Source organism: Copadichromis virginalis, unplaced genomic scaffold (assembly GCF_057382275.1).
Source record: "Copadichromis virginalis isolate Kocher_CV1m ecotype Utaka unplaced genomic scaffold, C_Virginalis_male_GT1.1 unmapped_scaffold_1, whole genome shotgun sequence".
Taxonomy (NCBI): Eukaryota; Metazoa; Chordata; class Actinopteri; order Cichliformes; family Cichlidae; genus Copadichromis; species Copadichromis virginalis.
In genome coordinates this window covers 4,557,397-4,584,522 of record NW_028188589.1, presented here as the reverse complement: position 1 = coordinate 4,584,522, position 27,126 = coordinate 4,557,397, and the positions used below count along the sequence as shown (strand labels likewise).

Sequence of the window (27,126 nt, the reverse complement as noted above, 5' to 3'; positions counted from 1 at the left end):
GTCCTGCAGTGACAGAGATACAAACAGAGGCAGTGAGTGAAATGCAGTCGTGGAACAAACTCAACCTTCAAACTCCATTAACACTAGTTTTAAACCTGAAGGTGGAGCGTGGCACCAAACACCTTAAAGGTCTCTTATCCCCACCTGCTGGTAGTTCTAACACATTACACCCAACCTGGTGTTAAAGATAATTCATGACTGTTCAAACACTAAAATCATGCCCATCCCTCCTGATTGTACACACACACACACACACACACACACACACACACACACACACACACACACACTATTTTATAATTTAGATTATTTTGTTGGTTCCTATTACATATTTCTATAATTTGTATAGATTTATACAGAATTATTCAGTGATAATAAATCCTATGTTTGTTTATTCTAAAGGAACCCCGTTAGCTTCCACAACAGATGTTGCTCGTCTTCCGTCAAATACTCACATAAAATATTACACAATAAAGTGGATTCAAGATATCCACATAATTTCACTCTTACATCCACAGTGAGGTTTCACAGTTGTTCAAATATAAGCAATCAATAATAATAATAATAATAATATCAATAACATTGAGGCACATTACACAAATTTCAAAAACAAATCATGTCTTACAATATTTACAACAACTAAAAGCTCTGTAAATCGGCTTTTAAGTGTTCATTGAAGTTTTGAATAATTCTCTAATTTTTTAAGGCAACTTATTCCACTTAAAAGTTGCTCTAAATGTAACAGTTTTACAAAACGTTACTTTTAACTCGAGCATTTACTAAATTGCAGCTTGTTGAAAACTGTGTAATATGATGATGTATTTCATCTGGATACTGCAGCTGAGCAGAATAAATGTGGTGTGTTTAACAGAATTGCTTTCTTTAGAACTACAAGTAAGCCATAGAATATTTTAGCCTGTACAGGAAGCCAAGAAAGGTTATTATGCATTTTATCAATATTAGTATAGTATGAACATCTTCACACTAATCTGGACGCCTTATTCTGGACTAACTGAAGTCTGTTAAGATCTGTCTTATTAGCTGCTGACCAAATGATTGAACAATACTCCAGATGAGACATTACTAGTGCATTAATGACATCTTTCATAACGAAGAAGTGATACACAAAGAGCATTTCATAGCCATAGCTATGCCTTGTCGGCAGAGTTATGTGACATTAGTGATGTTTGTACTTTCAGCGTTAACTTGGTTTTAAAGCCTTTAAAATATACGCCGTTCAATAGTCGACCTTAATCTGACAGAGAATGTGATGATTTTGTGGATAATTAAAGTCAGTCATATATCCACAAACACAACGAGCTGACGGTTCACTCGTTAAGCTGAAAGAAAGATGCTTTAATCACAGCAGTCACACATGTGTCCACTGCACCATCTGGAACTCTTCTTGTTTACACTCGTAATAACACAAACACTAAATCCTCCTTCTCTGGTGCTGTTGTGTAGCAGTGTGTACACCTGAGACTGTCACCTGTCTGTCTGTCCTGCACTCTCTCTCTGTTTCTTTCTCTCTGATTGTGGAATAAAAGTATGAACATGTGTTTATAAGTTACACTTGTGTTTGAATCCTGCAGCTTATCACACATTTGATTTCCATGTGTGACGACTGCAAGTGTCCAGAGTGAGGACAGACTGAGGGACCCACTGCTGCACATCATCTGTGAGGCTTTGCAGCCCTGATGATCCACCAGGACAAACTCAGCAGTGTGTGAGGAAGAGGAGGAGGAAGAGCCAGCAGCAGCTGACAGATGGAGAGAATAGACAGACTGTTCCCTGTTTGTGAAGGACTGCTAGGAAAGTTTAACATAACTGTCTGTCCTGAATCAGTCTTATTAGGTAATGTTCAAATAATGTGATCATCCCAGTGTTTCCAGTGTGGGAGAAAGTACTCAGGGCCTTCAAGTTACACACTATGAAAGGCAGCAACAAGTTTAATGTTCAGAAACCTAAAGTCTGTATCAGCAGCAGAATGGAGCTAAAAATAAATGTTGGTTTCAGTTCTATGAAGCTTTGAGTAATTTGGATCAGTAGCTGCTGTGTTTGTTGCATCATATTGCTGTAATTGTTTATATGCTTTATGTATATTTCAGTAAAATCATAATTCACGTCGGCAGTAATGACACCCGGTTACGCCAATCGGAGGTCACTAAAATCAATATTGAATTGGTGTGCAACTTTGCCAAAACAATGTTGGACTCTGTAGTTTTCTCTGGTCCCCTCCACAATCAGACCAGGAGTGACATGTTTAGCCGCATGTTCTCCTTAAATTGCTGGCTGTCTGAGTGGTGTCCCAGAAACGATGTGGGCTTCATAGATAATTGGCAAACCTTCTGGAGGAAACCTGGTCTTGTTAGGAGAGACGGCATCCATCCCACTTTGGATGGAGCAGCTCTCATTTCTAGAAATATGGACAAATTTATCAAACCCCCCAAAATATGACTATCCAGAGTTGGGACCAGGAAGCAGAGTTTCAGTCTTACACACCTCTCTGCAGCTTCTCTCCTCCTGCTACCCCCCCAAAAACCCATCTCCATAGAGACTGTGTCAGCTTCCAAACAGACAAAAAACAAACTAAAAACCAGCAACAAACAACTTAAACATAAACAATCACAAAGAAAGAACAATACAGTATCCACATCTGAACCAAAGAGTAAAACAGTGAAATGTGGATTATTAAATATTAGGTCTCTCTTCTCCAAGTCTCTGTTAGTACATGACTTAATAATTGATCAACAAATTGATTTAACATCCATGTAGATGCTAAAAATGACAGCCTCAACATGGCATTTAATCTGTTATTAGACTCAATTGGTTTCTCTCAAAATGTAAAAGAACCCACCCACCACTTTAATCACACTCTAGATCTTATTTTAACATATGGCATAGAAACTGAACATTTAACAGTGTTTCCTGAAAACCCTCTCCTGTCTGATCATTTCCTGATAACATTTACATTTACAATAATTGATTACACAGCGGTGGAGAGTAGACTTTATCAAAGTAGATGTCTTTCTGAAAGTGCTGTAACTAAGTTTAAGAATATAATCCACCCACTGTTATCATCTCCAATGCCCTGTACCAACACAGAGCAGAGCAGCTACCCTCATCCCCTCATCCCTGAACGATTACCGGCCAGTTGCACTGACCTCGGTAGTAATGAAGGTGTTTGAGAGGCTGCTGAAGAACATCATCTCCTCCTCCATCCCAGACACCACAGATCCGCTGCAGTTCGCCTACAGATCCAACAGATCCACAGAGGATGCCATCGCCCACGTCCTACACACCACTCTCAGCCACGTGGACAAGAAACAGGGTAACTATGTGCGAATGCTGTTTGTTGATTACAGTTCAGCGTTTAACACAATAGTGCCCTGCAGACTGTTCACAAAGCTCAGGGATCTGGGACTTAACAGCCGTCTGTGTGCATGGGTGTTGGACTTCCTCACTGGCAGAACTCAGGTGGTGAGGGTGGGCAGGTGCTTCTCCAACAGCATCACCATCAACACAGGAGCACCTCAGGGATGTGTCCTCTCGCCACTGCTCTACTCCCTCTACACTTCAGACTGTGTGGCCACCCATGGCTCCAACACCATTGTGAAGTTTGCTGACGACACAGTGGTGTTGGGTGCCATCTCCAACAACGATGAGGCGGCCTACATGGATGAAGTGAAGAATCTGGCATCGTGGTGCCAGGACAACCACCTCCAGCTGAACGTCTGCAAGACCAAGGAGCTGGTGGTGGACTTCAGAAGGGGTCAGCACAGAGACTACAAGCCCATTATCATCAATGGAGCTCCAGTGGAGAGGGTGCAGTCCTTCAAGTATCTTGGTGTCCACATCTCCTCAGACCTGACATGGGCTGCCCACATTCAGGTCCAGACCAAAAAGGCTAGGCAGCGCCTGTATCACCTACGACAACTGAGGAAGTTCAGGGTCTCTCCAAAGATCCTCAGGATTTTCTATACAGGCGCTGTGGAGAGCATCCTCACACAGAACATGACATCGTGGTTCGGGAACAGCTGTGTGAAGGACCAAAAAGCTCTCCAGAGAGTGATCCGTACAGCAGAACGCTGCTGCAGAATTGCTCTCCCCCCACTTCAGGACACCTACACCAGGAGATGCCGGACTAGAGCAGCGCAGATACTGAAGGACCCGTCCCATCCTGGCAACAAACTGTTCCAACTTCTGCAATCTGGTAGAAGGTTCCGCATCTTCCGGGCAAGGACAGAGAGACTCAAGAGGAGCTTCTATCCCCAAGCCATCCGTGCCCTAAACACACACACCCGCCCTCTCACATCATCTATAACGGACTGAGACAGGACTCTCTTCCAGACACTCTAAACCAAGGCACAATGTACATTTCAATTCCTTTAATTTTAAATATGTTTATATTGTCTATCCTGTAAAATAGTCAGATGTCTATTCATATTAATGTACAGAATTCACCTGCTTGCTGCTACTACTGCACATTCACCCAGTGTATATACTATATAAGATAAGATAAGATAAGATAACCTTTATTAGTCCCACACGTGGGAAATTTGTTTTGTCACAGCAGGAAGTGGACAGTGCAAAAGTTATGAGGCAAAAATTAGAATACAATAAGAATACATACAGTACACAACTGTACAGAATAGAATAGAATAAAATACTATATACAGTAGAATAAAATAAAATAAATATACAATAAGATAAAAATAGAATACAAATACAAATACTATATACAACTGAGTAAAATACAACAATGACAGAAAGGATTATTGCACTTAGTATATAATATATATATATATAATGTTCTTCCTCTACACCCCCCCCCCCCCCCCCCCAATTTTTGCACATGTCGAGGAGCTTGTCAGGCTACATTTCACTGTGTGTTATACTTACTTGTATAACTGTGCATGTGACAAATAAGAAAGAACCTTGAACCTTGAACTTTGAACGCTACCCCAGCAGAGGTCGATTTTCTTGTTAATAATTTCACCTCCTCACTACGTACGACTCTGGATACTGTAGCTCCAGTGAAAACTAAGGTCACTAATCAGAAGTATTTGACTCCGTGGTATAATTCTCAAACACGTACCCTAAAGCAGATGACTCGTAATCTGGAGAGGAAATGCCGTGTCACAAATCTAGAGGATCATCATTTAGCCTGGAGAAATAGTTTGCTGCTTTATAAGAAAGCCCTCCGCAAAGCCAGAACATCTTACTATTCATCACTGATTGAAGAAAATAAGAACAACCCCAGGTTTCTCTTCAGCTCTGTAGCCAGGCTGACAAAAAGTCAGAGCTCTTTTGAGCCAACCATCCCTTTAACGTTAACTAGTAATGACTTCATGAACTTCTTCACAAATAAAATTTTTATCATTAGAGAAAAAATTACCAATAATCATCCCACAGATGTAATATTATCTACAGCTACTCTTAGTACCATTGATGTTAAGTTAGACTCTTTTTCTCCAATTGATCTTTCTGAGTTAACTTCAATAATTACTTCCTCCAAACCATCAACGTGTCTTTTAGACCCCATTCCTACAAAACTGCTCAAAGAAGTCCTGCCATTAATTAATGCTTCGATCTTAAATATGATCAACCTATCTCTAATAATCGGCTATGTACCACAGGCCTTCAAGCTGGCTGTAGTTAAACCTTTACTCAAAAAGCATCTCTAGACCCAGCAGTCTTAGCTAATTATAGGCCAATCTCCAACCTTCCTTTATATCAAAAATCCTTGAAAGAGTAGTTGTCAAACAGCTAACAGATCATCTGCAGAGGAATGGTTTATTTGAAGAGTTTCAGTCAGGTTTCAGAGCTCATCACAGCACAGAAACAGCTTTAGTGAAGGTTACAAATGATCTTCTTATGGCCTCTGACAGTGGACTCATCTCTGTGCTTGTCCTGCTAGACCTCAGTGCAGCGTTCGATACTGTTGACCATAATATCCTATTAGAGCGATTAGAACATGCTGTAGGTATTACAGGTACTGCACTGCAGTGGTTTGTATCATATCTATCTAATAGACTCCAGTTTGTGCATGTAAATGGAGAGTCCTCTTCACACACTGAGGTTAATTATGGAGTTCCACAGGGTTCAGTGCTAGGACCAATTCTGTTTACATTATACACGCTTCCCTTAGGCTGTATCATTAGAAGACATAGCATACATTTTCACTGCTAACCCTGCTATGCAGATGACACCCAGCTCTATCTGTCCATGAAGCCAGATAACACACCAATGAGTTAAACTGCAGGAATGTCTTAAAGACATAAAGACCTGGATGGCCGCTAACTTTCTGCTTCTTCATTCAGATAAAACTGAGGTTATTGTACTCGACCCTGAAAAGCTTAGAAATATGGTATCTAACCAGATTCTTACTCTGGATGGCATTACCTTGGCCTCCAGTAACGCTGTGAGGAACCTTGGAGTCATTTTTGACCAGGACATGTCCTTCAACGCACATATTAAACAAATATGTAAGACTGCTTTCTTCCATTTGCGCAACGTCTCTAAAATTAGAAATATCCTGTCTCAGAGTGATGCTGAAAAACTAGTTCATGCATTTATTACTTCCAGGCTGGACTACTGTAATTCATTATTATCAGGATGTCCAAAAAACTCGCTGAAAAGCCTTCAACTAATCCAAAATGCTGCAGCAAGAGTCCTGACAGGGACTAGAAAGAGAGAGCAGATTTCTCCTGTTTTGGCTTCCCTTCATTGGCTTCCTGTTAAATCCAGAATTGAATTCAAAATCCTGCTCCTCACATACAAGGTCTTAAATAATTAGGCCCCATCTTATCTTAATGACCTTGTAGTACCATATCACCCTATTAGAGCGCTTCGCTCTCGCTCTGCAGGCCTACTTGTTGTTCCTAGAGTATTTCAAAGTAGAATGGGACGGAGAGCCTTCAGTTTTCAGGCCCCTCTTCTGTGGAACCAGCTTCCAGTTTGGATTCAGGAGACAGACACTATCTCTACTTTCAAGATTAGGCTTCAAACTTTCCTTTTTGCTAAAGCATATAGTTAGGGCTGGACCAGGTGACCCTGAATCCTCCCTTAGTTATGCTGCAATAGATGTAGGCTGCCGGGGGATTCCCATGATGCATTGAGTTTTTCCTTTCCAGTCACCTTTCTCACTCACTATGTATTAATAGACCTCTCTGCATTGAATCATATCTGTTATTAACCTGTGTCTCTCTTCCACAGCATGTCTTTATCCTGTCTCCCTTCTCTCACCCCAACCGGTCGCAGCAGATGGCCCCGCCCCTCCCTTAGCCTGGTTCTGCTGGAGGTTTCTTCCTGTTAAAAGGGAGTTTTTCCTTCCCACTGTCGCCAAAGTGCTTGCTCATAGGGGGTCATATGATTGTTGGGTTTTTCTCTGTATCTATGAAGCGCCTTGAGGCGACTTTTGTTGTGATTTGGCGCTATATAAATAAAATTGAATTGAATTGAATTGAATTGAGACACTCTTTACACTCCACTCAGCACAGGGACACTGAGGCACCAGTAGAGTTTTTATATGTATATGTCTCACCATGTTTCTCATAGCTCATTCCTAACATAAACCCAGGATAACGAGTTTGAGTGAATGTGGTGTTGAAGGTGTGGAGGTGGATCAGAGTGTCAGAGGAGACTCTGTAGAAGGACAGAGTGCCAGCAGGACAGTCCACATACACTGCTGCTCTGTTAGAGACAGAGGAGGAGGAGGAGGAGGAGGAGGAGATGGATGTTAGTCTGTTATTGTGCCTGACAGAATCAGGACCATCATCAGAGCAGATCAGACTCCAGGACTGACCATTGTTTCCAAACACACAGTCATCACTGCCTCCTTTCCTTCTGATGCTTCTGTAACTCACTGATATATAAACGCTTCCTCTCCACTCGACCTCCCAGTAACAGCGACCAGTCAGACCATTTCTACACAGCAGGTGAGGATAAAAACCATCAACCATACATCAGCACCTGATATATATGATACTAATATAATACATATACATATATAATCCATACTAATGATGAAGGAACTGAGCTCACAGTCCATTGTTCATTCAGTGAACTACTCAGTTTATTTTGGGCCTCAGAAACGCTCACCCTGTTTGTACATCACTTATTGTCAGCAATAAGCTCATTCTGCTGTGTGGACAGGAACACATGTTACATCACTTCCTGTTTGTGATGCAGCGTTTTATCAAATTAGAGCTGCATGAAAAACAATGAAACAGCTTCTAAAAGTTTGACATCAAAGAAAATCTAAAGTCTGTCACCAAATTCCAGCAGATTCTTCACCAGGACCCTTTGTGATAGTTTTCATGTTTCATACAAACAAAAGTGATACACACCATATGCAGTGCTATACACACATATTTACATGTTTCTAAGAGTTTGATATCCAAGCTGTTACCAACATCCTGCACCATGTTCTTGTTCAAAAAAAACAACAAAGACTAGTATCAAATGAGGATTGAAGCCTTTGCTGTTTATTAAATCATCCACATGCATTATGATCCCTCAATACAATCAGATTCTTCTTCTTCTTAGAACTGCATTCAAAACTATTGAGCCAATATTTTTAGCTTATATGGCTGAAACATTTTCAAATGATGAGCTTCCAACAATGAGTGAAACAGTAAGAGCATGTGGAGAGTTTGGAAACATCCCATTAAGAGAAACCAAACATTTGGATTCATTTTAATGAGCTCAGACTTGTTGAAAATGCAGAGGAGCTGGTTGTGAATTGAGCTTCAGAGAAACACAACACACTAGTGGTGCAACGGATCAAAAGTTCTGATCTGATCACGTTTTTTTCGTCACGGATCGGATCAATTTTTGGATCAGCAGAAAAAAAAAAGAAGACATAAATTTATCTCGCCATTTTCTTATTTAAGTACTTTTTGCCTATTAAAAACATTCAACTCAAGACTCATTCCACGCAATTATATAAAAACAAATTAAGATGCAATATAGGGCAGTACAGGACTTTCTCTCTACCACTCCGCTGTGATATAGTGAGCAGTCATGGTCATGTAGCTTTCCGTTGAACTGGAGTAGATGCCCCAATAGCTTTTGAAATAGCTTTAGCCTGGTTGGATTGGGCAGCAAACGCCTCAAACTCCTCTGCTCCTCCACTTGGACCGCTAGCGCTGATCGCTTGACAGACTGACCACGCGCACCATACACCTACTTTTTTCTTCTTTTTCGAATCTTCCGATCATGTGCATGCCGAACCGTGGAGTGTGATCGGTTAGGATTACGGATCAACTGTGATCCGCTGCACCACTACAACATACTGATATTCACTGTGAAGCTTTGAGTGGAAGAAGACAGTAAAACAAAATGTTGTTCCTGGAATAATGGGAGCTTCCATCTTTAAAAGACTGAAAAGCAAGAAGTTTACAAGGAATCATTTAAAACAGTTTCAAACATCAACTGATTGAATTCATAAATCTGAAAACGTGTTTGTGAGTGAAAGAGACAGACATGTACAGACTGAACTATCTGTTCAACAGTCAGAGTGTTTCTGTAACAGGAGACACTCTTTACACTCCACTCAGCACAGGGACACTGAGGCACCAGGATTAACATAAAACCCAGGATAAAGAGTTTGAGTGAATGTGGTGTTGAAGGTGTGGAGGTGGATCAGAGTGTCAGAGGAGACTCTGTAGAAGGACAGAGTGCCAGCAGGACAGTCCACATACACTGCTGCTCTGTTAGAGACAGAGGAGGAGGAGGAGGAGGAGGAGGAGGAGAAGAGTGTTTCTATGTAATTGTGCCTGACAAAATCAGGACCATCATCAGCACAGATCAGATTCCAAGAATGATCATTCCGTCCAAACACACACTCATATCTGCCTCCTTTCCTTCTGATGCTTCTGTAACTCACTGATATATCAACCTTTCCTCTCCACTCGACCTCCCAGTAACAGCGACCAGTCAGACCATTTCTACACAGCAGCTGAGGCTTAACATCAAATCTGTCTGGATGATCAGGATATGACTGAACCTCCTCCACATGTGTCACCTTCCTGTTGTTGTCAGACAGTTGGAGCTTTGTGTTCACTGTGTTTGTGTCGATTGTGAGTTGACAGGAATCTGATGGAGAGAACAAACATAATCCAGCTGCAGTTATTGATCCATCATCTGTTCATTGATTGACACTTTGATGATGACTCCTGACATGATGAAGATGGTTGAATGTGTGCTGCTTTGTTTTCATGAATCCCATTAAAAACACACTTACACTTCCTCAGACCTGGTCTCAACCATCGGACTCCAGCAGGCTCCACCCTGAAAGGAGGAGGGGGGTCAGAGCAGCACAGTCAGCATGCACACATGGACATTACATGGCTCTCACACACACACTGTTACACACTGAGCTCAAAGCTCGGCTCCACTGTTTTATTCAAAGAAATCTACATTTATTTATCAGCACATTTAAAAACAGCTTGAGCCAAAGTGCTGCACAGAGTAGAGAGAAAATAGGAAACATACACAGTAATGACTATAAAGACTGGTCAGGATTGAAAGCTACAGAGTACAAATGTGTTTCCAACCGGCTTTTAAAAATGTCGAGTGTTGGTGACGACCTGATGTGAAGGGCGACTGTTCCAGAGTTTGGCTGCAGCCATCGATAAAGCTCACCTCTGTTTTTACGTCTAGTTCTGGTCAGAAGCTGCTTATCTGCAGACCTGAGGGCTCCACTTGGATTATTTTGTTAAAGAGAGATAAGATGGAGCCAATCCATTCACAGATTTAAAGACAACCAGATCTGGAAGTGGATTCTACCACGTACTGGTAACCAGTGGAAAAAGCTGGAAAAAGCTGGTGATGGGTCGTCTAGCACAGACCCACCGCTGGAACCAGACAATTGATGAGGGAGAGAACTGTGACAGCGCCGTTCCTTCACTTGACCTCAGTCGCTCTGGTCTGCTCCCTCGTAACACTGCTCTTTATTGAGCTTACATGAATATGCACAACTTCATTAACACATGACGTCTTTATGTACATGCTCTCATGTACATAATGTTCGACTCTGATAAAGGAACAGTCCAACAGTTTAACAAATACACTACAATCCAATACACTTCAAAGACCTCTGACCTCTGAGTGAGTGCAGTCTTATTTTCATGTGTTTTAATGCTACCTGAAACCTGTTCATTGACATCACTGTGAGTCACCTGTCAGTGTTCTTCTCTCCTCAAAATTCATTAGTCATTAAGATTACTTCCAGTCTGAGTTATTGTCACATTACTGACAACTCAGTGAAGACAAACTGTGAATTTTGTCTTCACAATATTTATTCTATTTCATCAAATTTTCTGTTGTCGGTTTGAAATTATATTTAAATTAGGTGGGCTTTTTAAAAATACATATCACTTTAGGCCTAAACTGACAGTGTCAGTGCCTCGACTCTGTCAGTGCGCCCAAGGGTGGCTGTGGCTGCAATGTAGCTTGCCATCACCAGTGTGTGAATGTGTGTGTGAATGGGTGGATGACTGAATGTGTAAAGCGTTTTGGGGTCCTTAGGGACTAGTAAAGAGCTATACAAATGCAGGCCATACAATAATAGATGGTGTTTTTAGTACTGTATGTGCTAGTCAACCTGGCTGGAGCCTACAAAGCAACATTGGACAATCGGACCATCTCTCTCTGTTCCTCACACGTCGGTACTGACCACTCATCCAACATGTGAAACCTGCTGTGAGGACAATTAAAGTGTGATCAGAGGGGATAGATGCAGTGCTCCAGGACAGATTTAAAAACACAGACTGGAATATGTTCACCCACACAGACTTGGACCAGTACGCCTCATCTGTACTGGATTACATCTCCAAAACTACAGACAGTGTCACCACCCAGAAACAGATCACCATGTACCCCAACCAGAAGCCTTGAATGAACCGGGATGTTCGTCTCCTCCTGAAGGCCCGCAAAACTGCCTTCAGGTCAGGAGATGCACATGCCTACAGTACAGCCAGGGCTAAGCTAAAGAGGGGCATCAAAAAAGCCAAACACCATTACAAAAAGAAGGGAGAAGAACACTTCTCCAACTCCAACCCCCAACGCATGTGGCAAGGACTCCAGACCATCACAGACTACAGGACTACCACACCCTCCACAGCATCTTCTGATGTCTCCTTCCTTAATGAGCTCAACAACTTTTACACTCATTTTGAGTCTGTGCTGACAGACATATTCAACCTGTCCTTGGCCCACGCTGTGGTACTGGCCTGCTTCAAATCCACCTCCATTGTCCTGATACCCAAAAACTCCAACTTCAACGACTACCGCCCAGTAGCCCTCACCCCCATCATTACAAAGTGCTTAGAGCAGCTGGCGCTAACACATTTCAAATCCTGTCTCCCCCCCACCCCTGGACCCACCAATTTGCATACCGCCAGAACAGCAGCACAGAGGATGCAGTCTCCATCGCACTGCACTCTGTCCTCTCACACCTGGACAACAACAACACCTATGCCAGAATGCTGTTTATAGACTTCAGTTCAACATTCAATACAATCCTCCCCTCACAACTCATGAGGAAACTGACAGACCTGGGCATCAGTTATTCATGTGTAAATTGTTACTGGACTTCCTGACCAATCGCCCCCAACATGTCCGGCTGGATAACTGCTGCTCATCTACCATCACAATGAACATCGGTGTACCACAAGGCTGTGTGATGAGCCCTTTCCTCTACTCCCTCTTCACCCACGACTGCAGACCTGCTGATGGTTCCAACACCATCATTAAGTTTGCAGATGACACCACGGTGATTGGCCTCATCAGTGACAATGATGAGGCCGCCTACAGGGAGGAGGTGGATCGTCTGGCTGAGTGGTGCGACACAAACAACCTGCTGCTTAACACCGAGAAGACCAAGGAGCTCATCGTGGACTACAGGAGGAATGCTGACCCACATCCACCCATCTACATTAAAGGGACGGCTGTGGAGCGTGTGAGCAGCTTCAAGCTCCTGGGAGTCCGAGGACCTCACCTGGACCACCAACTGCTCCAAGCTGGTCAAGAAGGCTCATCAGCCACTCTTCTTCTTGAGGACTCTGAGGAAGAACCACCTGTCCTTAGACATCCGGAAGGCGTTGCAGAGGGTCGTGAAAACTGTCCAGCACATCGCCGGAGCACCTCTTCCTGCCATAAATGACATCTACAGGAAGCGGTGTCTGAAAAGGTCTGGGAAAATCATCAAAGACCCCAGTCACCCATCAGATGGACTCTTCACTCTCCTGCCCTCTGGGAGGTGCTACAGGAGCCTCTGGACTAAGGCCACCAGGTACTGGAACACAATCTTCCCCACAGCTGTCAGACTCCTGAACTCTGCCTCCTGACATTGGACCCACATTAAACTCATGGACTGAACCTACACACACCCACAAACACCTAAAACTGAACACACACACAATGGACAAAAACAAATAATGGCCAACTGTACCCTCATAAACACAATAATAACATGGACTGAACCACCACTCACAACCATTAGCTCTTTATATAACCACTGTAGAAATTAGCCACATATCTCTCTGATCATAACTGGACTGTAAATGCTGTATGGACAATAATTCTGCACAATACGATAATTATAATTCTACAACTGTTTACAGCTGTTTTCTGTATGGCTTTTTATTTCATATTTCTGTATAGTTTTCAAATTTATATCCTGTTCATAGCCTGTACATAGCTTGTACACCCACTACACCCTGTACATACTTATTGTTATAACATATTCATAACATACCTCATACCGTGTACATTGTAACATAACCCATAATAGACCCATATTTTGTACCGTCATACATAACAGACATATTTCTGTAATATATCTATATCTATATTATTGCTAATATATATTTTGTAATATATCTATTATGGCTAAAGCATTGCTGGATGGATGCCAACTGCATTTCGTTACCTTGTACTTGTGACATGTGCAGTGACAATAAAGTTCTTCTATTCTAGTCTATTCATTTCTATTCTATTCTATTCTATTCTATTCTATTCTATACTGAATGTCACAGATCCATTGCATACATTGTTTAACTGCCTTCATGATGTGAGAACCTGGCTATCTCAAAACTCTCTTACCTTGAATGACAGTAAAATTGAAGTTATTGTCTTTGACAGCCATATTCCATTGAACCAACTAACTGTTACCCAAAGCCCACTTGCTAGCTACCTCTCCCACATTGTAAGAGACCTTGGGGTACTCCTGGATAGCTCCTTCAAATCAGAGAAACAAGTATCTACTGTGGTTAAATCCAGGGTCTATCAGCTACGTCAAATTTCTAAAGCTAACCCTTTCCTCTCTCCCAAGGACCTTGAAAAGCTTATTCATGCATTCATTACCTCTAGACTGGACTATTGCAACTCCCTCTATTTAGGCCTCCCTCACTTTATCGGATGCCAGAATGCATGATCATATGAGTCCAGTTTTAGCCAACTTACACTGGCTTCCTGTGAGATTTCACATTGATTGTAAAATTATTTTACTCACTTATAAAATCTTAAATAACACTGCCCCTAGCTATTTAACAGATCTTCTTCATTTGTATAATCCTATAAAAGCACTAAGATCTTCTAACCAGATGCTCTTAATGAAAACCAGAGGTGATCGTGCCTTTGCTATTGCAGCTCCTAGACTGTGGAACAACCTCCCTATTGCCATTCGCTCTTCTGAGACTGTTCAGTCTTTTAAATCTCGTTTAAAGACCCATCTTTTTACTCTGGGTTTGACGTAAGATAGTTTGATTATCATTTGGTTGGTTTCTATGTTTGTCTAGTCTTGCGTTGTATTTGTCTTATTTTATTTCCTAATTTGTGAAGCACTTTGATCAAAACTGTTGTTTATAAAGGTGCTATATAAATAAATTTTGATTGATTGATTTGATTGATTCTTCAGTTCTAATAGCATTTGGTGGAGATTCACATACGTTAAGCCCTATCGGGGTGTCCCCAAGAGGGCCCCCTATTGATCCTCTACCTAATCACACTAGCCAAGTTGTGAAAGCATGAGTGGGTCACAATCAGCCAAGGTTTTGTGTGAATTCATTTTGAAACCTAGATGTTGTAGGGTCCTGATTACTTCTAAAGAATATAATTGTTTGCTTGCAGGACACTAGGAGAAATGAGTCCTCTGTCACAGATGATGCGGTCATCATTGTAGTTGGTGTTAAATTATAATACTATTTTATGCCATGTCATACCCCAAGTTAAAGATTGTGAATTATTATGTAGTTTTAGTTTGCATTATTCTCCTGAATTAGAAGAAGCTGATAACTATTAAGATAAGATAAGATAACTCTTTATTGTCATTGCACAGTCATACATAGTACAGTAGTACAATGAAATTGGAAAAACTGTCCTACGTCGGCACTACATATAACACAACACGACATGACACATCACAACGCAACAAACAACACAACACAGTATATTAAGTTAGTATAAAAAAGAAGAAGTGTATATGTATTGCACACTGATATTATTGCACATTAATTATTATTGCACCTTGTTATAAATATAAATATTATTGTTATAAACATTGTTACCTCCCCCCTAAAAAGTCCAGGGAGGTATCCAGTCAGGTCAGCTGTTAGCATTGATCAGGGCTATTGCCCTGTTGTAAAAGCTGTCCTTGAGTCTATTTGTCCGGGACCTCAGCAGCCTGAACCTCCTGCCAGACGGCAGCAGTTTAAACACCCGGTGTCCTGGGTGTGTGCAGTCCCGTAGGATGCTGCGTGCCCTCTTGAGACAGCGAGTGCTGTACAGGTCCTTCAGGGAGGGAAGAGGATGTCGAATAATTTTTTGGGCCATGTTGATGACATACATTGCATTAGTTAAACTGATTTGCATTACATTAGACTGCTGATTTATTGTGGATGAATGATATTGTTTTATGATGTTACAAGAAATACTGTTTGCAGAAAGTCATCGCCTTATTTGTCTGATTAGAAGAGAACAGAGCATGCTGGAGTTTTCTGCCCCATCTCAGCAGGAGCAGATAAAATGGGGAGCCAAGGTCGTAGCTTAGGCGCCGTGTGAGAGAAAGCATGTGAATGTTTAGGCTTTTATGATAAGGTGGGAGCACCAGAGGCTATAAGAGTTTGATTAATGCTCCACCATTTTGAGATCTGAGGCTGTCTGCATACAGTGTCCATCTCCCACGCGTGTGATCATTAAAATCATCGTTTGACTTAACCCGGCCGGACCAGTGTTGTTATTGTGGTTTTTTATCTTGTCTCCATCCCCAATTTTGAACTCATAACATTGGTAATGATGTGGAAGTGTTTTCCTTTTCTGTCTCTTACAGAGGAGGGACCGGATACCAGACGAGGTGACGGAGATACGAGGATCCTTCACAGCAGACACCGAGACTGCCACGTCCGTGCGGGGGGAAGATAGCTGCTATAACCTATGTTTTTGTCTCACTATATAATGTTGTACAGCCCACTTGAGGGTCATCCTTTTTGTGAAACATGCTACTGGTTCAGATAGAGGTCCACAGTGCTGTGTAACCTTGTAATTTCAACTGCCAAAAGCAAAGTAAATCCTTTTTTTTATTTAAAAAAGACCGACCATTCTCCTGAGATTCCTTTCAAAAATTCTGAACACAACATTCTGGTGATCCCCCGACGTGATTTTTGGTTGTAGAGGAGAAAAGGAGCATTGGAGAGGCCCCTGACGGAGTTGCTGTCAGACCTGAACTGGAAACAACTGATTCTGATCACTCTCACAGAAGGCCTTCAAAATAAAGCAGGGCCTGTTTTCTATCGAACAAAATCTGCAAAATTGGGCATATAACAAATTAAATGTGAGCGGTGAGTAGTTGAAGTTCTTTCTGTCAAAATTCAATAGAAATTGAATCAAAATTGATAAAGTGTTCATATGATAAAATACATGTTTAATGTACAAAGTTGGAATTACAAGTTTTTTTGTTTTTTTAAGGGTTAAAAGACATCAAAGGGTAAAAGATAAAGGCCATTAGTCCCCGTTTCCTCTTTATGGTGCAAAGTAGGCCAAAAACAAAGAAGAGAGGCGGACTCGCGACAGAAAAGCCGATCAGCTGATCATTAATCAGTTTCACGATTGAAGTAGCAACAGGAGAGGGAGGGAGAGAGAAGAGCCACTCGCTCCATATATCGGTTGTTAAGCTTAACGCGGGAATGCTTTACAAACATTCAACTTGCACACTTGCTTTACTTCTCTCTGGGATCACTTCCTCAGAGATGAAATGCCGGTTTGGTAGCAAGGCTGCAAATACAGGGAGTGCAGAATTATTAGGCAAATGAGTATTTTGTCCACATCATCCTCTTCATGCATGTTGTCTTACTCCAAGCTGTATAGGCTCGAAAGCCTACTACCAATTAAGCATATTAGGTGATGTGCATTTCTGTAATGAGAAAGGGTGTGGTCTAATGACATCAACACCCTATATCAGGTGTGCATAATTAAAAGTCTCAAAATTGCAAAGCTTCTGAAGTGTGATCATCGAACAATCAAGCGTTTCATTCAAAATAGTCAACAGGGTCACAAGAAGCGTGTGGAAAAACCAAGGCGCAAAATAACTGCTCATGAACTGAGAAAAGTCAAGCGTGCAGCTGCCAAGATGCCACTTGCCACCAGTTTGGCCATATTTTGGAGCTGCAACATCAGTGGAGTGCCCAAAAGCACAAGCTGTGCAATACTCAGAGACATGGCCAAGGTAAGAAAGGCTGAAAGACGACCACCACTGAACAAGACACAAAAGCTGAAACGTCAAGACTGGGCCAAGAAATATCTCAAGACTGGTTTTTCTAAGGTTTTAAGGACTGATGAAATGAGAGTGAGTCTTGATGGGCCAGATGGATGGGCCCTTGGCTGGATTGGTAAAGGGGAGAGAACTCCAGTCCGACTCAGACGCCAGCAAGGTGGAGGTGAAGTACTGGTTTGGGCTGGTATCATCAAAGATGAGCTTGTGGGGCCTTTTCGGGTTGAGGATGGAGTCAAGCTCAACTCCCAGTCCTACTGCCAGTTTCTGGAAGACACCTTCTTCAAGCAGTAGTACAGGAAGAAGTCTGCATCCTTCAAGAAAAACATGATTTTCATGCAGGACAATGCTCCATCACACGCGTCCAAGTACTCCACAGCGTGGCTGCAAGAAAGGGTATAAAAGAAGAAAAACTAATGACATGGCCTCCTTGTTCACCTGATCTGAACCCCATTGAGAACCTGTGGTCCATCATCAAATGTGAGATTTACACGGAGGGAAAACAGTACACCTCTCTGAACAGTGTCTGGGAGGCTGTGGTTGCTGCTGCACGCAATGTTGATGGTGAACAGATCAAAACACTGACAGAATCCATGGATGGCAGGCTCTTGAGTGTCCTTGCAAAGAAAGGTGGCTATATTGGTCGCTGATTTGTTTTTTGTTTTGTTTTTGAATGTCAGAAATGTATATTTGTGAATGTGGAGATGTTATATTGGTGTCACTGGTAAAAATAAATCATTGAAATGGGTATATATTTGTTTTTTGTTAAGGTGCCTAATAATTATGCACAGTAATTATTGTCCAAGATGGCGGCACGTGAACAACGCGAGGCTCAGTGTCTCTCCAGAATCTGCTATTTAGCGGGGTTTTTTTTATCTACTTTTAACCGGATTATTCGTCCAGAATTGCTGTGCATTGCTGACCTACAGCAGACAAGAGCTTCTGGACATCTGGACTCACGACTCCAACAGTTTTATCGCCAATCTCCGACTCATCCCAGAGATCTCCAGAACACCGGAGGCTGCCCACTCTCCCCGGCCGGGCGGAAGTGCACGCAGACGGCGCCGAGATTGTAAACAAAGGCGAGGTAGGCGCGGAGGGCTACGGGCTAAGCTAAAGCTAACACCACACCGGCTGCCTTTACCCAGTATTTTTCTCACCAATGTCCGTTCTCTGGCAAACAAAATGGATGAGATACGGCTCTCCATCACTAACAACAGACGGATTATGGACTCAAATGTCATGTTTTTCACCGAAACATGGTTGAACAACAGCTGCCCGGACAATGCTATCGAGTTAGCAGGACGCCACACACACCGAGCCGACAGGCTAGCAGATGACTCCGGCAAGACCAGAGGTTGAGGTTTGTGCATTTATATTAACAATGCTTGGTGCATGAACTCCACTACTACTGAGAGTCACTGCTCACCTAATGCAGAGTTTTTAATGGTCAAATGCAGACCTTATTATCTCCCCAGAGAACTCACTTCAATCATTCTCACTGCTGTGTATATCCCCCCCGACGCTAATGCTAGGTTGGCCATAAAAGAACTTAAAAAAAAGAACAGGTCCTGATGGCATCCCCGGGCGTGTTCTCAGAGCGTGTTCTGGGGAGCTTGCAGGAGTGCTCACAGACATATTCAATCTGTCCTTGGCCCACGCTGTGGTACCGGCCTGCTTCAAATCCACCTCCATCGTCCTGATACCCAAAAACTCCAACCCATCTTGCCTCAATGATTACCGCCCAGTAGCACTCACCCCCATCATCACTGAGTGCTTAGAGCGACTGGTCCTAGCACACTTCAAATCCTGTCTCCCCCCCACCCCTGGACCCCCACCAATTCGCATACCGCCAGAACAGGAGCACAGAGGATGCTGTCTCCATCGCAATGCACTCTGTCCTCTCACACCTGGACAACAACAACACCTACGCCAGAATGCTGTTTATAGACTTCAGTTCAGCATTCAATACAATCCACCCCTCACAACTTATTAGGAAACTGACAGACCTGGGCATCAGTTCCCTCATCTGCAAATGGTTACTGGACTTCCTGACCAATCGCCCCCAACATGTCCGGCTGGATAACCACTGCTCATCTACCATCACAATGAACACCGGTGTACCACAAGGCTGTGTGATGAGCCCTTTCCTCTACTCCCTCTTCACCCACGACTGCAGACCTGCTGATGGTTCCAACACCATCATTAAGTTTGCAGATGACACCACGGTGATTGGCCTCATCAGTGACAACGATGAGGCCGCCTACAGGGAGGAGGTGGATCGTCTGGCTGAGTGGTGCGACACAAACAACCTGCTGCTTAACACCGAGAAGACTAAGGAGCTCATCGTGGACTACAGGAGGAATGCTGACCCACATCCACCCATCCACATTAAGGGGACGGCTGTGGAGCGTGTGAGCAGCTTCAAGTTCCTGGGAGTCCACATCTCCGAGGATCTCACCTGGACGACCAACTGCTCCAAGCTGGTCAAGAAGGCTCACCAGCGCCTCTTCTTCTTGAGGACTCTGAGGAAGAACCACCTGTCCTCAGACATCCTGGTGAACTTCTATCGCTGCACCATCGAGAGCATCCTGACCAACTGTATAACAGTCTGGTACGGGAACTGCTCTGCCTCGGACCGGAAGGCATTGCAGAGGGTCGTGAAAACTGCCCAGCGCATTGCCGGAGCACCACTTCCTGCCATAAAACACATCTACAGGAAGCGGTGTCTGTAAAGGGCTGGGAAAATCATCAAAGACCCCAGTCACCCATCACATGGACTCTTCACCCTCCTGCCCTCTGGGAGGCGCCACAGGAGCCTCCGGACTAAGATAGAGATGGCACGATACCACTTTTTTATGTCCGATACCGATACCGATATCATAAATTTGGATATCTGCCGATACCGATATGAATCCGATATAGTGTTTTTTAATCAACAAAACTGTTTTGTAAAATATCTTGCTGCATTTTGCAGGTCTGCAAGTTCATACTCAAGTTTAAAACAACAACTACACTAAAGCTATTCTGTTATACCTGTATACAAAAAAAAATTTCATAGTTCAGCAATACTGATCAATCTAATAAACTTAAACCTACACCATCCTCCCTATTTTGGTATTTTAAAGAGTACTTAGCATAAATATTAAGCAACCTAACTAATAGGGTTCCAACTCCCAGCAACAACAAAAATAAATAAATAAAAAATAGGGAACCACCACTCACGCGCCACCTCATGATGCTTAATCGACGTAATCAACCTTAATTTGATGCAGTGTGAAATAAAATGCACAGAAATCAATTATTTTTCAAGAAATATTAAATAGATTCAACATCTTTCTTCAACAAAATTGCAGACTGCACAGATTGTACCTTCCCAAAGGAAAAAGTACTATAGCTTGCTAGGGTATATATATATTAGACTTAATAGTCACTATATACAGTAATTGACTTCGGACTCGTTCCCGGTGGGTGATGGGCTCCGCCAGGGCTGCCCTTTGTCTCCGGTTCTGTTCATAATTTTTATGGACAGGATTTCTAGGCGCAGCCAAGTGGCGGAGGGCTTTCGCTTTGGTGGCCTCAGAATCTCATCTCTGATTTTTGCGGATGATGTGGTTCTGTTGGCTTCATCGGGTGAGGGCCTCCAGCTCGCACTGGAACGGTTCGCAGCCGAGTGTGAAGCAGCGGGAATGAGGATCAGCACCTCCAAATCTGAGGCCATGGTTCTCAGCCGGAAAAGGGTGGAGTGCCCTCTCCGGGTCGGGGATGAGTTCCTGCCCCAAGTGGAGGAGTTCAAGTATCTCGGGGTCTTGTTCGCGAGTGATGGGAGAAGGGAGCCGGAGATTGACAGACGGATTGGGGCTGCAGCTGCAGTAATGCGGACGCTGCACCGGTCCGTCGTGGTGAAGAGGGAGCTGAGTGTAAAAGCGAAGCTCTCAATTTACCGGTCGATCTACGTCCCTACCCTCACCTATGGCCACGAGCTGTGGGTAGTGACCGAAAGAACGAGATCGCGGATACAAGCGGCAGAAATGAGCTTCCTCCGAAGGGTGGCTGGCCTCTCCCTTAGAGATAGGGTGAGAAGTTCGGCCATCCGGGAGGGGCTCAGAGTAGAGCTGCTGCTGCTCCACATCGAAACGAGTCAGTTGAGGTGGTTTGGGCATCTGACAAGGATGCCCCCTGGGCGCCTCCTGGGTGAGGTGTTCCAGGCATGTCCCACCGGGAGGAGGCCCCGGGGCAGACCCAGGACACGCTGGAGAGATTATATCTCTCGGCTGGCCTGGGAACGCCTTGGTATTCCCCCGGATAAGCTGGAGGAGGTGGCTGGGGAGAGGGAGGTCTGGGCCTCTTTGCTTAGGCTGCTGCCCCCGCGACCCGGCCTCGGATAAAGCGGATGAAGATGGATGGATGGACTTCTATTCATTTTACATCAAATTAAAACTTTGGGTGTCAGATAATTATTTATTAAAAGCTCGACATTTTAAATGAGAATAAGAAAGAAAAGTATGGCTTTGTGCCCCCTTTTTCCTGTTCATGCCCTATCGGCCCCCCTGGCTAAACTTTGCTAAATCCGCCCCTGCACAGTTACCAACGTCAGCTACGTAGAAAAAGATCCTGGTGTAGAAAGTAATATTAAATAAATTCTAACAACAGCTTATCAACCTTAAACGTTCTGCTGTTGTTCAGCCGCTGGTTTCCTCTTTCTGGTGCAAAGTGGGCCAAAAACAAACGAGAGGCGGACTCGCGGCAGAAAAGCCGATCAGCTGATCATTAAGCAATTTCACGATTGAAGTGGCAGTGAGAAGAGGCAGTCGCTTGTTAAGCTTAACGTGGGAATGCTTTACAAACATTCAGAGATGGACTTACACACTTGCTTTACTTCTCTCGGGGATAACTTTGTCGGAGATGAAATGCCAGGTTGCTAGTGAAGCTCCACATGCTACCACCGACAGATCCCGCATGCCACAGCCGCTCTATCACGTGATGCATACTGCTCCGACGTGCTAACGTTCTGAGGCGAGTTACGGCGTGTTGCAAGTTTTGCGAGGTGCTTTCGTGATATTTATTGGATCGGATTACATTTTTTATTTTTCTCCGATATCCGATCCAGTAATTTAGGTCAGTATCGGACCGATACCGATACGTAATATCGGATCGGTCCATCTCTAGACTAAGAACACCAGGTACCGGTAGAGCTTCTTCCCCACAGCTGTCAGACTCCTGAACTCTGCCTCCTGACATCTGACCCACGTTAAACTCATGGACTGAACATACACACACCCACAACCACCTACACACACACACAATGGACAACTATACCCTCAAACACACAATAATAACATGGACTGAACCACCACTCACAACCACTAGCACTTTATATAGCCTCTGTAGAAACTATCTACAACCTCACTTATCTTAACTGCACTACTGTATAGCTCTGTGTAAATAATCATTCTGTAAATTCGATAATCTTTAATCCTACAACTGTTTACAACTTGCCGCTCTATCACATGAGCACACTGCTCCGATGTGCTACGGTTATGTCCGAGTTACACTGTGTCGCAAGTTTTGTGAGGTGCTTTTTTGATATTTAATGGATCGGATTACATTTTTTATTTCTCTCTGATATCCGATCCAGTAATTTACGTCAGTATCGGACCGATACCGATACGTAATATCAGATCGGCCCATCTCTAGTTCCCTGTTCTTTTGTCTAATTAGGTTCTTGGAATAGTTTTTCATTTCATACTGGAAAATTATTAATGGGTTTTTAGCAGGTGCGGAAACATCTGGCTGAGGAGAGAGAGAGCTCACAGCTGGATCTGGATGCTGTGGTTACAGATCAGGGAACTGAACAAGAGACTTACTTGGAGACTGAATAGCAGGAGGCTGGACTACAGACTGGACTGACTGGACTGCAGGAGACTGGGCTACAGGCTGGACTGACTGGAGGAAGGGAGCCTGAGCTACGGGTGACTGGAGGACGGGAGCCCGAGCCTGAACAGCAGGTGACTGAACTGAAGATGGTGATGACTGCAGCCTGAGACAATAAACCGGGAGCATGAGATGAAAACAGATCTGCTAATTTACTGAGGGAGTGAACTAGGGCCTGAAAATTAATTTTAATTAGGTTGTTCGAATAGTTGTTCTGTCACAACTCGGCTGGTAGTCGTGTGGAGGTGAGAAAGGAGGGTCCAAACGCAGACAGTGGCGGAGATGCAAGTGGGTTTATTTACAGTGGACAGTAACCAAGGAGTGGGCAGTACCAAACAAAAACCTAAACTGGGAAAACTAATACAAAAGGGAGGACATGGAGCGAGGAGCAGAGAGACACAGAGAAACACGGAAAAACGTTGAATACACGGAAGGTTCACAGAGAAACACAGACGACGTGACGAGGAGCACAGGCAGACACGCAGTATAAATACACACACCAGGTAATTAGGAAATGGTAAACAGGTCACACAGGACACAGCAAACAGGACACAGCTGGAACTACTGAACATAACGAGACACAAACCTACAAAGTAAAACAGGAAACACACAGACTGTTTCACAACACAAAACTCGGGACCCGAAGAGACCACAGAGGGAAGACACAGGTAGGGATGATGGAGACACAAAGAACAAATACAAACAGAATAAACTAGAAAATAATAATAGTAACACAAAGGGCTGGGTCACCGACCCAGGACCATGACATGTTAATTTCATACTAGAAAATTATTATTGGGTTTTAAGTGCATTACATAACACTCTCTGAATAAAAAGTAAATTTTTGCTTGGGTTTGTGTGAAAATGCTATGCAAAAGTTAAAGTAAGGACATCATAGCCAGATAAATTAGGTCATACACACAATTGAGGAGCTTTTACGGAAGACAGAGAGTTAAAAACAAACCTTTGAGTACACGATTTCAAAGTGATAAATGATCACTTCGAGTCCAAATAGGGACAGTTCAGGAGGGCGGCCAGATGGCCAGTGGCTAATGTGAAACAGTTCTGGTGGGTGGCTACGTGGCCAGCGGCTGAGGTGAGACAGTTCTGGTGGGGGGCCAGGAGGAAGACAGCAGCTGCCACTGACCAGGTCCAGAGGCTGCTGGTGGCGAATGAGCAGTGGCCTGGAAGGTGGCCGCTGACACCAAACCCGTCGTGGACCAGGTGCTGGACCAGGCGCTGGACCAGGCGCTGGACCAGGTGCTAGACCAGGCGACTGTGTGGGAGCTGCTGGTGGCAGAGCAGCCGCTGGTGGCAGAGCAGCTGCAGGCGATGTGCTTGGGAGCCATCTGATCAGATGAGGCAGGACCAGATGAAGGGGGACCAGACAGCGGAGGAGCAGCTCCAGGTGACGGCTTGGGAGCTGCCGATGGCAGAGCAGCTGCAGGCAACAAGGCAGGGCCAGCAGGTGCGAAAACCTCTGGCTGGGAAGAGGCAGGGCCAGCAGGTGCAGAAACCTCTGGCTGGGGAGAGGCAGGGCCAGAACATGCAGAGGACGGGAGCCCGAACTACAGGTGACTGGAGGACCAGTCGGAAGGTTGCCGGTTTGAGCCCCGGCTCCGACAGTCTCGGTCGTTGTGTCCTTGGGCAAGACACTTCACCCGTTGCCTACTGGTGGTGGTCAGAGGGCCCGGTGGCACCAGTGTCCGGCAGCCTCGCCTCTGTCAGTTCGCCCCAGGGTGGCTGTGGCTACAATGTTGCTTGCCATCACCAGTGTGTGAATGTGTGTGTGGATGACTGATTATGTAAAGTGCTTTGGGGTCCTTAGGGACTAGTAAAGCGCTATAGAAATACAGGCCATTTACGGGTGACTGGAGGACCAGAGACTGAGCCGCAGCTGAGTGGACAGGAGACTGGACTGCGGGTGAGTGGACGGGAGACTGGACTGCGGGTGAGTGGATGGGAGACTGGACTGGGGTTTAGTGGATGGGAGGCTGAATAGCAGGTGACTGAACTGAGGATGGTGACAGTGCCGTAGCCCGAGAAAATAAACCGGGAGCATAAGATGGAAACAGATCTGCTAATTTACTGAAGGAATGAGCTAGTGCCTGAAAAGCTGGTGAACGGGTAGGTGGACAAGCTAGCTCTTCCAATCCTCCAGAGCGTGAGGGCAATGGCTGTAGAGCCTCATCTGAGCCTCTAGGGAGGTCAGGTTGGATCCTGGTTGCCCTCATCCCGGGCACTGGGACAGGCATGGGAGCTAGCTGGACACCAGTCACCCCCACCCAAGGAACAGGAACAGGTGCAGGAGTGGACTGGGTCTTAGCTGCCCTCGCCCTAGGAGCTAGCACAGGAGTTGGTGCTGGCTGGGTATCAGTTGCATCGTCCCGAGGGACTGGTGCGGGTGCGGGGACGTGCTGAGCCCTAGCTGCCCGAGGAGGTGCGAGAAGAACAGGCTGAGCCTTAGCTGCCTTCACCTGAGAAGGTGAAACAGGTGAAGGCCAATTCTGAACCGCTCTGCTAGCGGGAAGAGGCTCAACAATGGGTGAGGAGAAAATGATTGACTGGGAGAGATTATCAGGTTTAGTGGTGTGAAAATCTTTAATAATGGCCTGGGATGGAGGAACTCGGACAGGCTGACAGGTAGGTGAAAAAATAGCGATATGAGGAAAATAATCAGTCTGAGCGGCATTAATGTCTTTAATGGGAGCCTCTGAGGGCAGGACAGTTTTTTTAATGAGTAGTAATTGGATAATCCAGAATGTAATCGCAGTAAACAGTCTTTGCTTTAGATGAATAGAGAGCAGTCCCTGAGTTGTGGTGAGAAGAAAAATGGTTGATTTTGCTCACCACCGGATTCTTGCTGCTCCAAACAGGAAATGCAATGGCGGCGTGAGCCTCGCCTCCGCTTAGCTGTGGCAGCAGACGGAGCCTCCATCGAGCCGAGATGGGAGGCGGAGGTGGAAGGTCCGGTGAATGAGGCGGGCGGTGTGTGAGCGAGGAGCGGAGCGGCGATAGAGAGAGCAGCCGAAGCGCGGCGAGGGATGCCCACTCTCCACAGCGAATGCTCTGGTGCAGGTGAGGGAGCAGGTGGGAGAACGCGGCATCTCCAAACGCGCCCAGAGCCAGGCGACTCCCCTCAAAGACGTGCCCCCTCTATGAAAAGAGTCACTGTTTCCCCCTGAGCTCCTCCACCCAACGGGAGAGCGCTGCCTCATGCCGCTCATAAAGATCCGAGTCTGCTGCTTCCACAACACTGGGTCGTGCCACTCCGTCAGGGGTTGTGTGGATGAGGAAAGGAGGACCCAAACGGTTGATGCACAGGGAGGTCAAGGCTGGCGTTTATTGTGATTAACGGGGTGAACAGAACATAAGATGGCTAGCTGGCTGAGTGAATAGCTGGCTGACTGAAACAAACA

At 44.5% G+C, this 27,126-nt stretch overlaps 1 protein-coding gene across 2 annotated transcripts in view; it reads right to left on the bottom strand.

The window, feature by feature from the left end:
- Positions 1 to 9,559: 9,559 nt before the first annotated feature.
- LOC146679608 (protein NLRC3-like) overlaps positions 9,560 to 27,126 on the bottom strand; it is a 57,930-nt gene continuing 40,363 nt past the window's right edge. For both annotated transcript variants that reach the window (XM_085450220.1, XM_085450221.1), the window contains 2 exons: positions 10,250 to 10,296; positions 9,560 to 10,101 (listed from right to left, as the gene is read on the bottom strand). In XM_085450220.1, coding sequence (XP_085306346.1) covers positions 9,560 to 10,101; positions 10,250 to 10,296 — 589 coding nt within the window. The remainder of the gene's footprint in view (positions 10,102 to 10,249; positions 10,297 to 27,126) is intronic.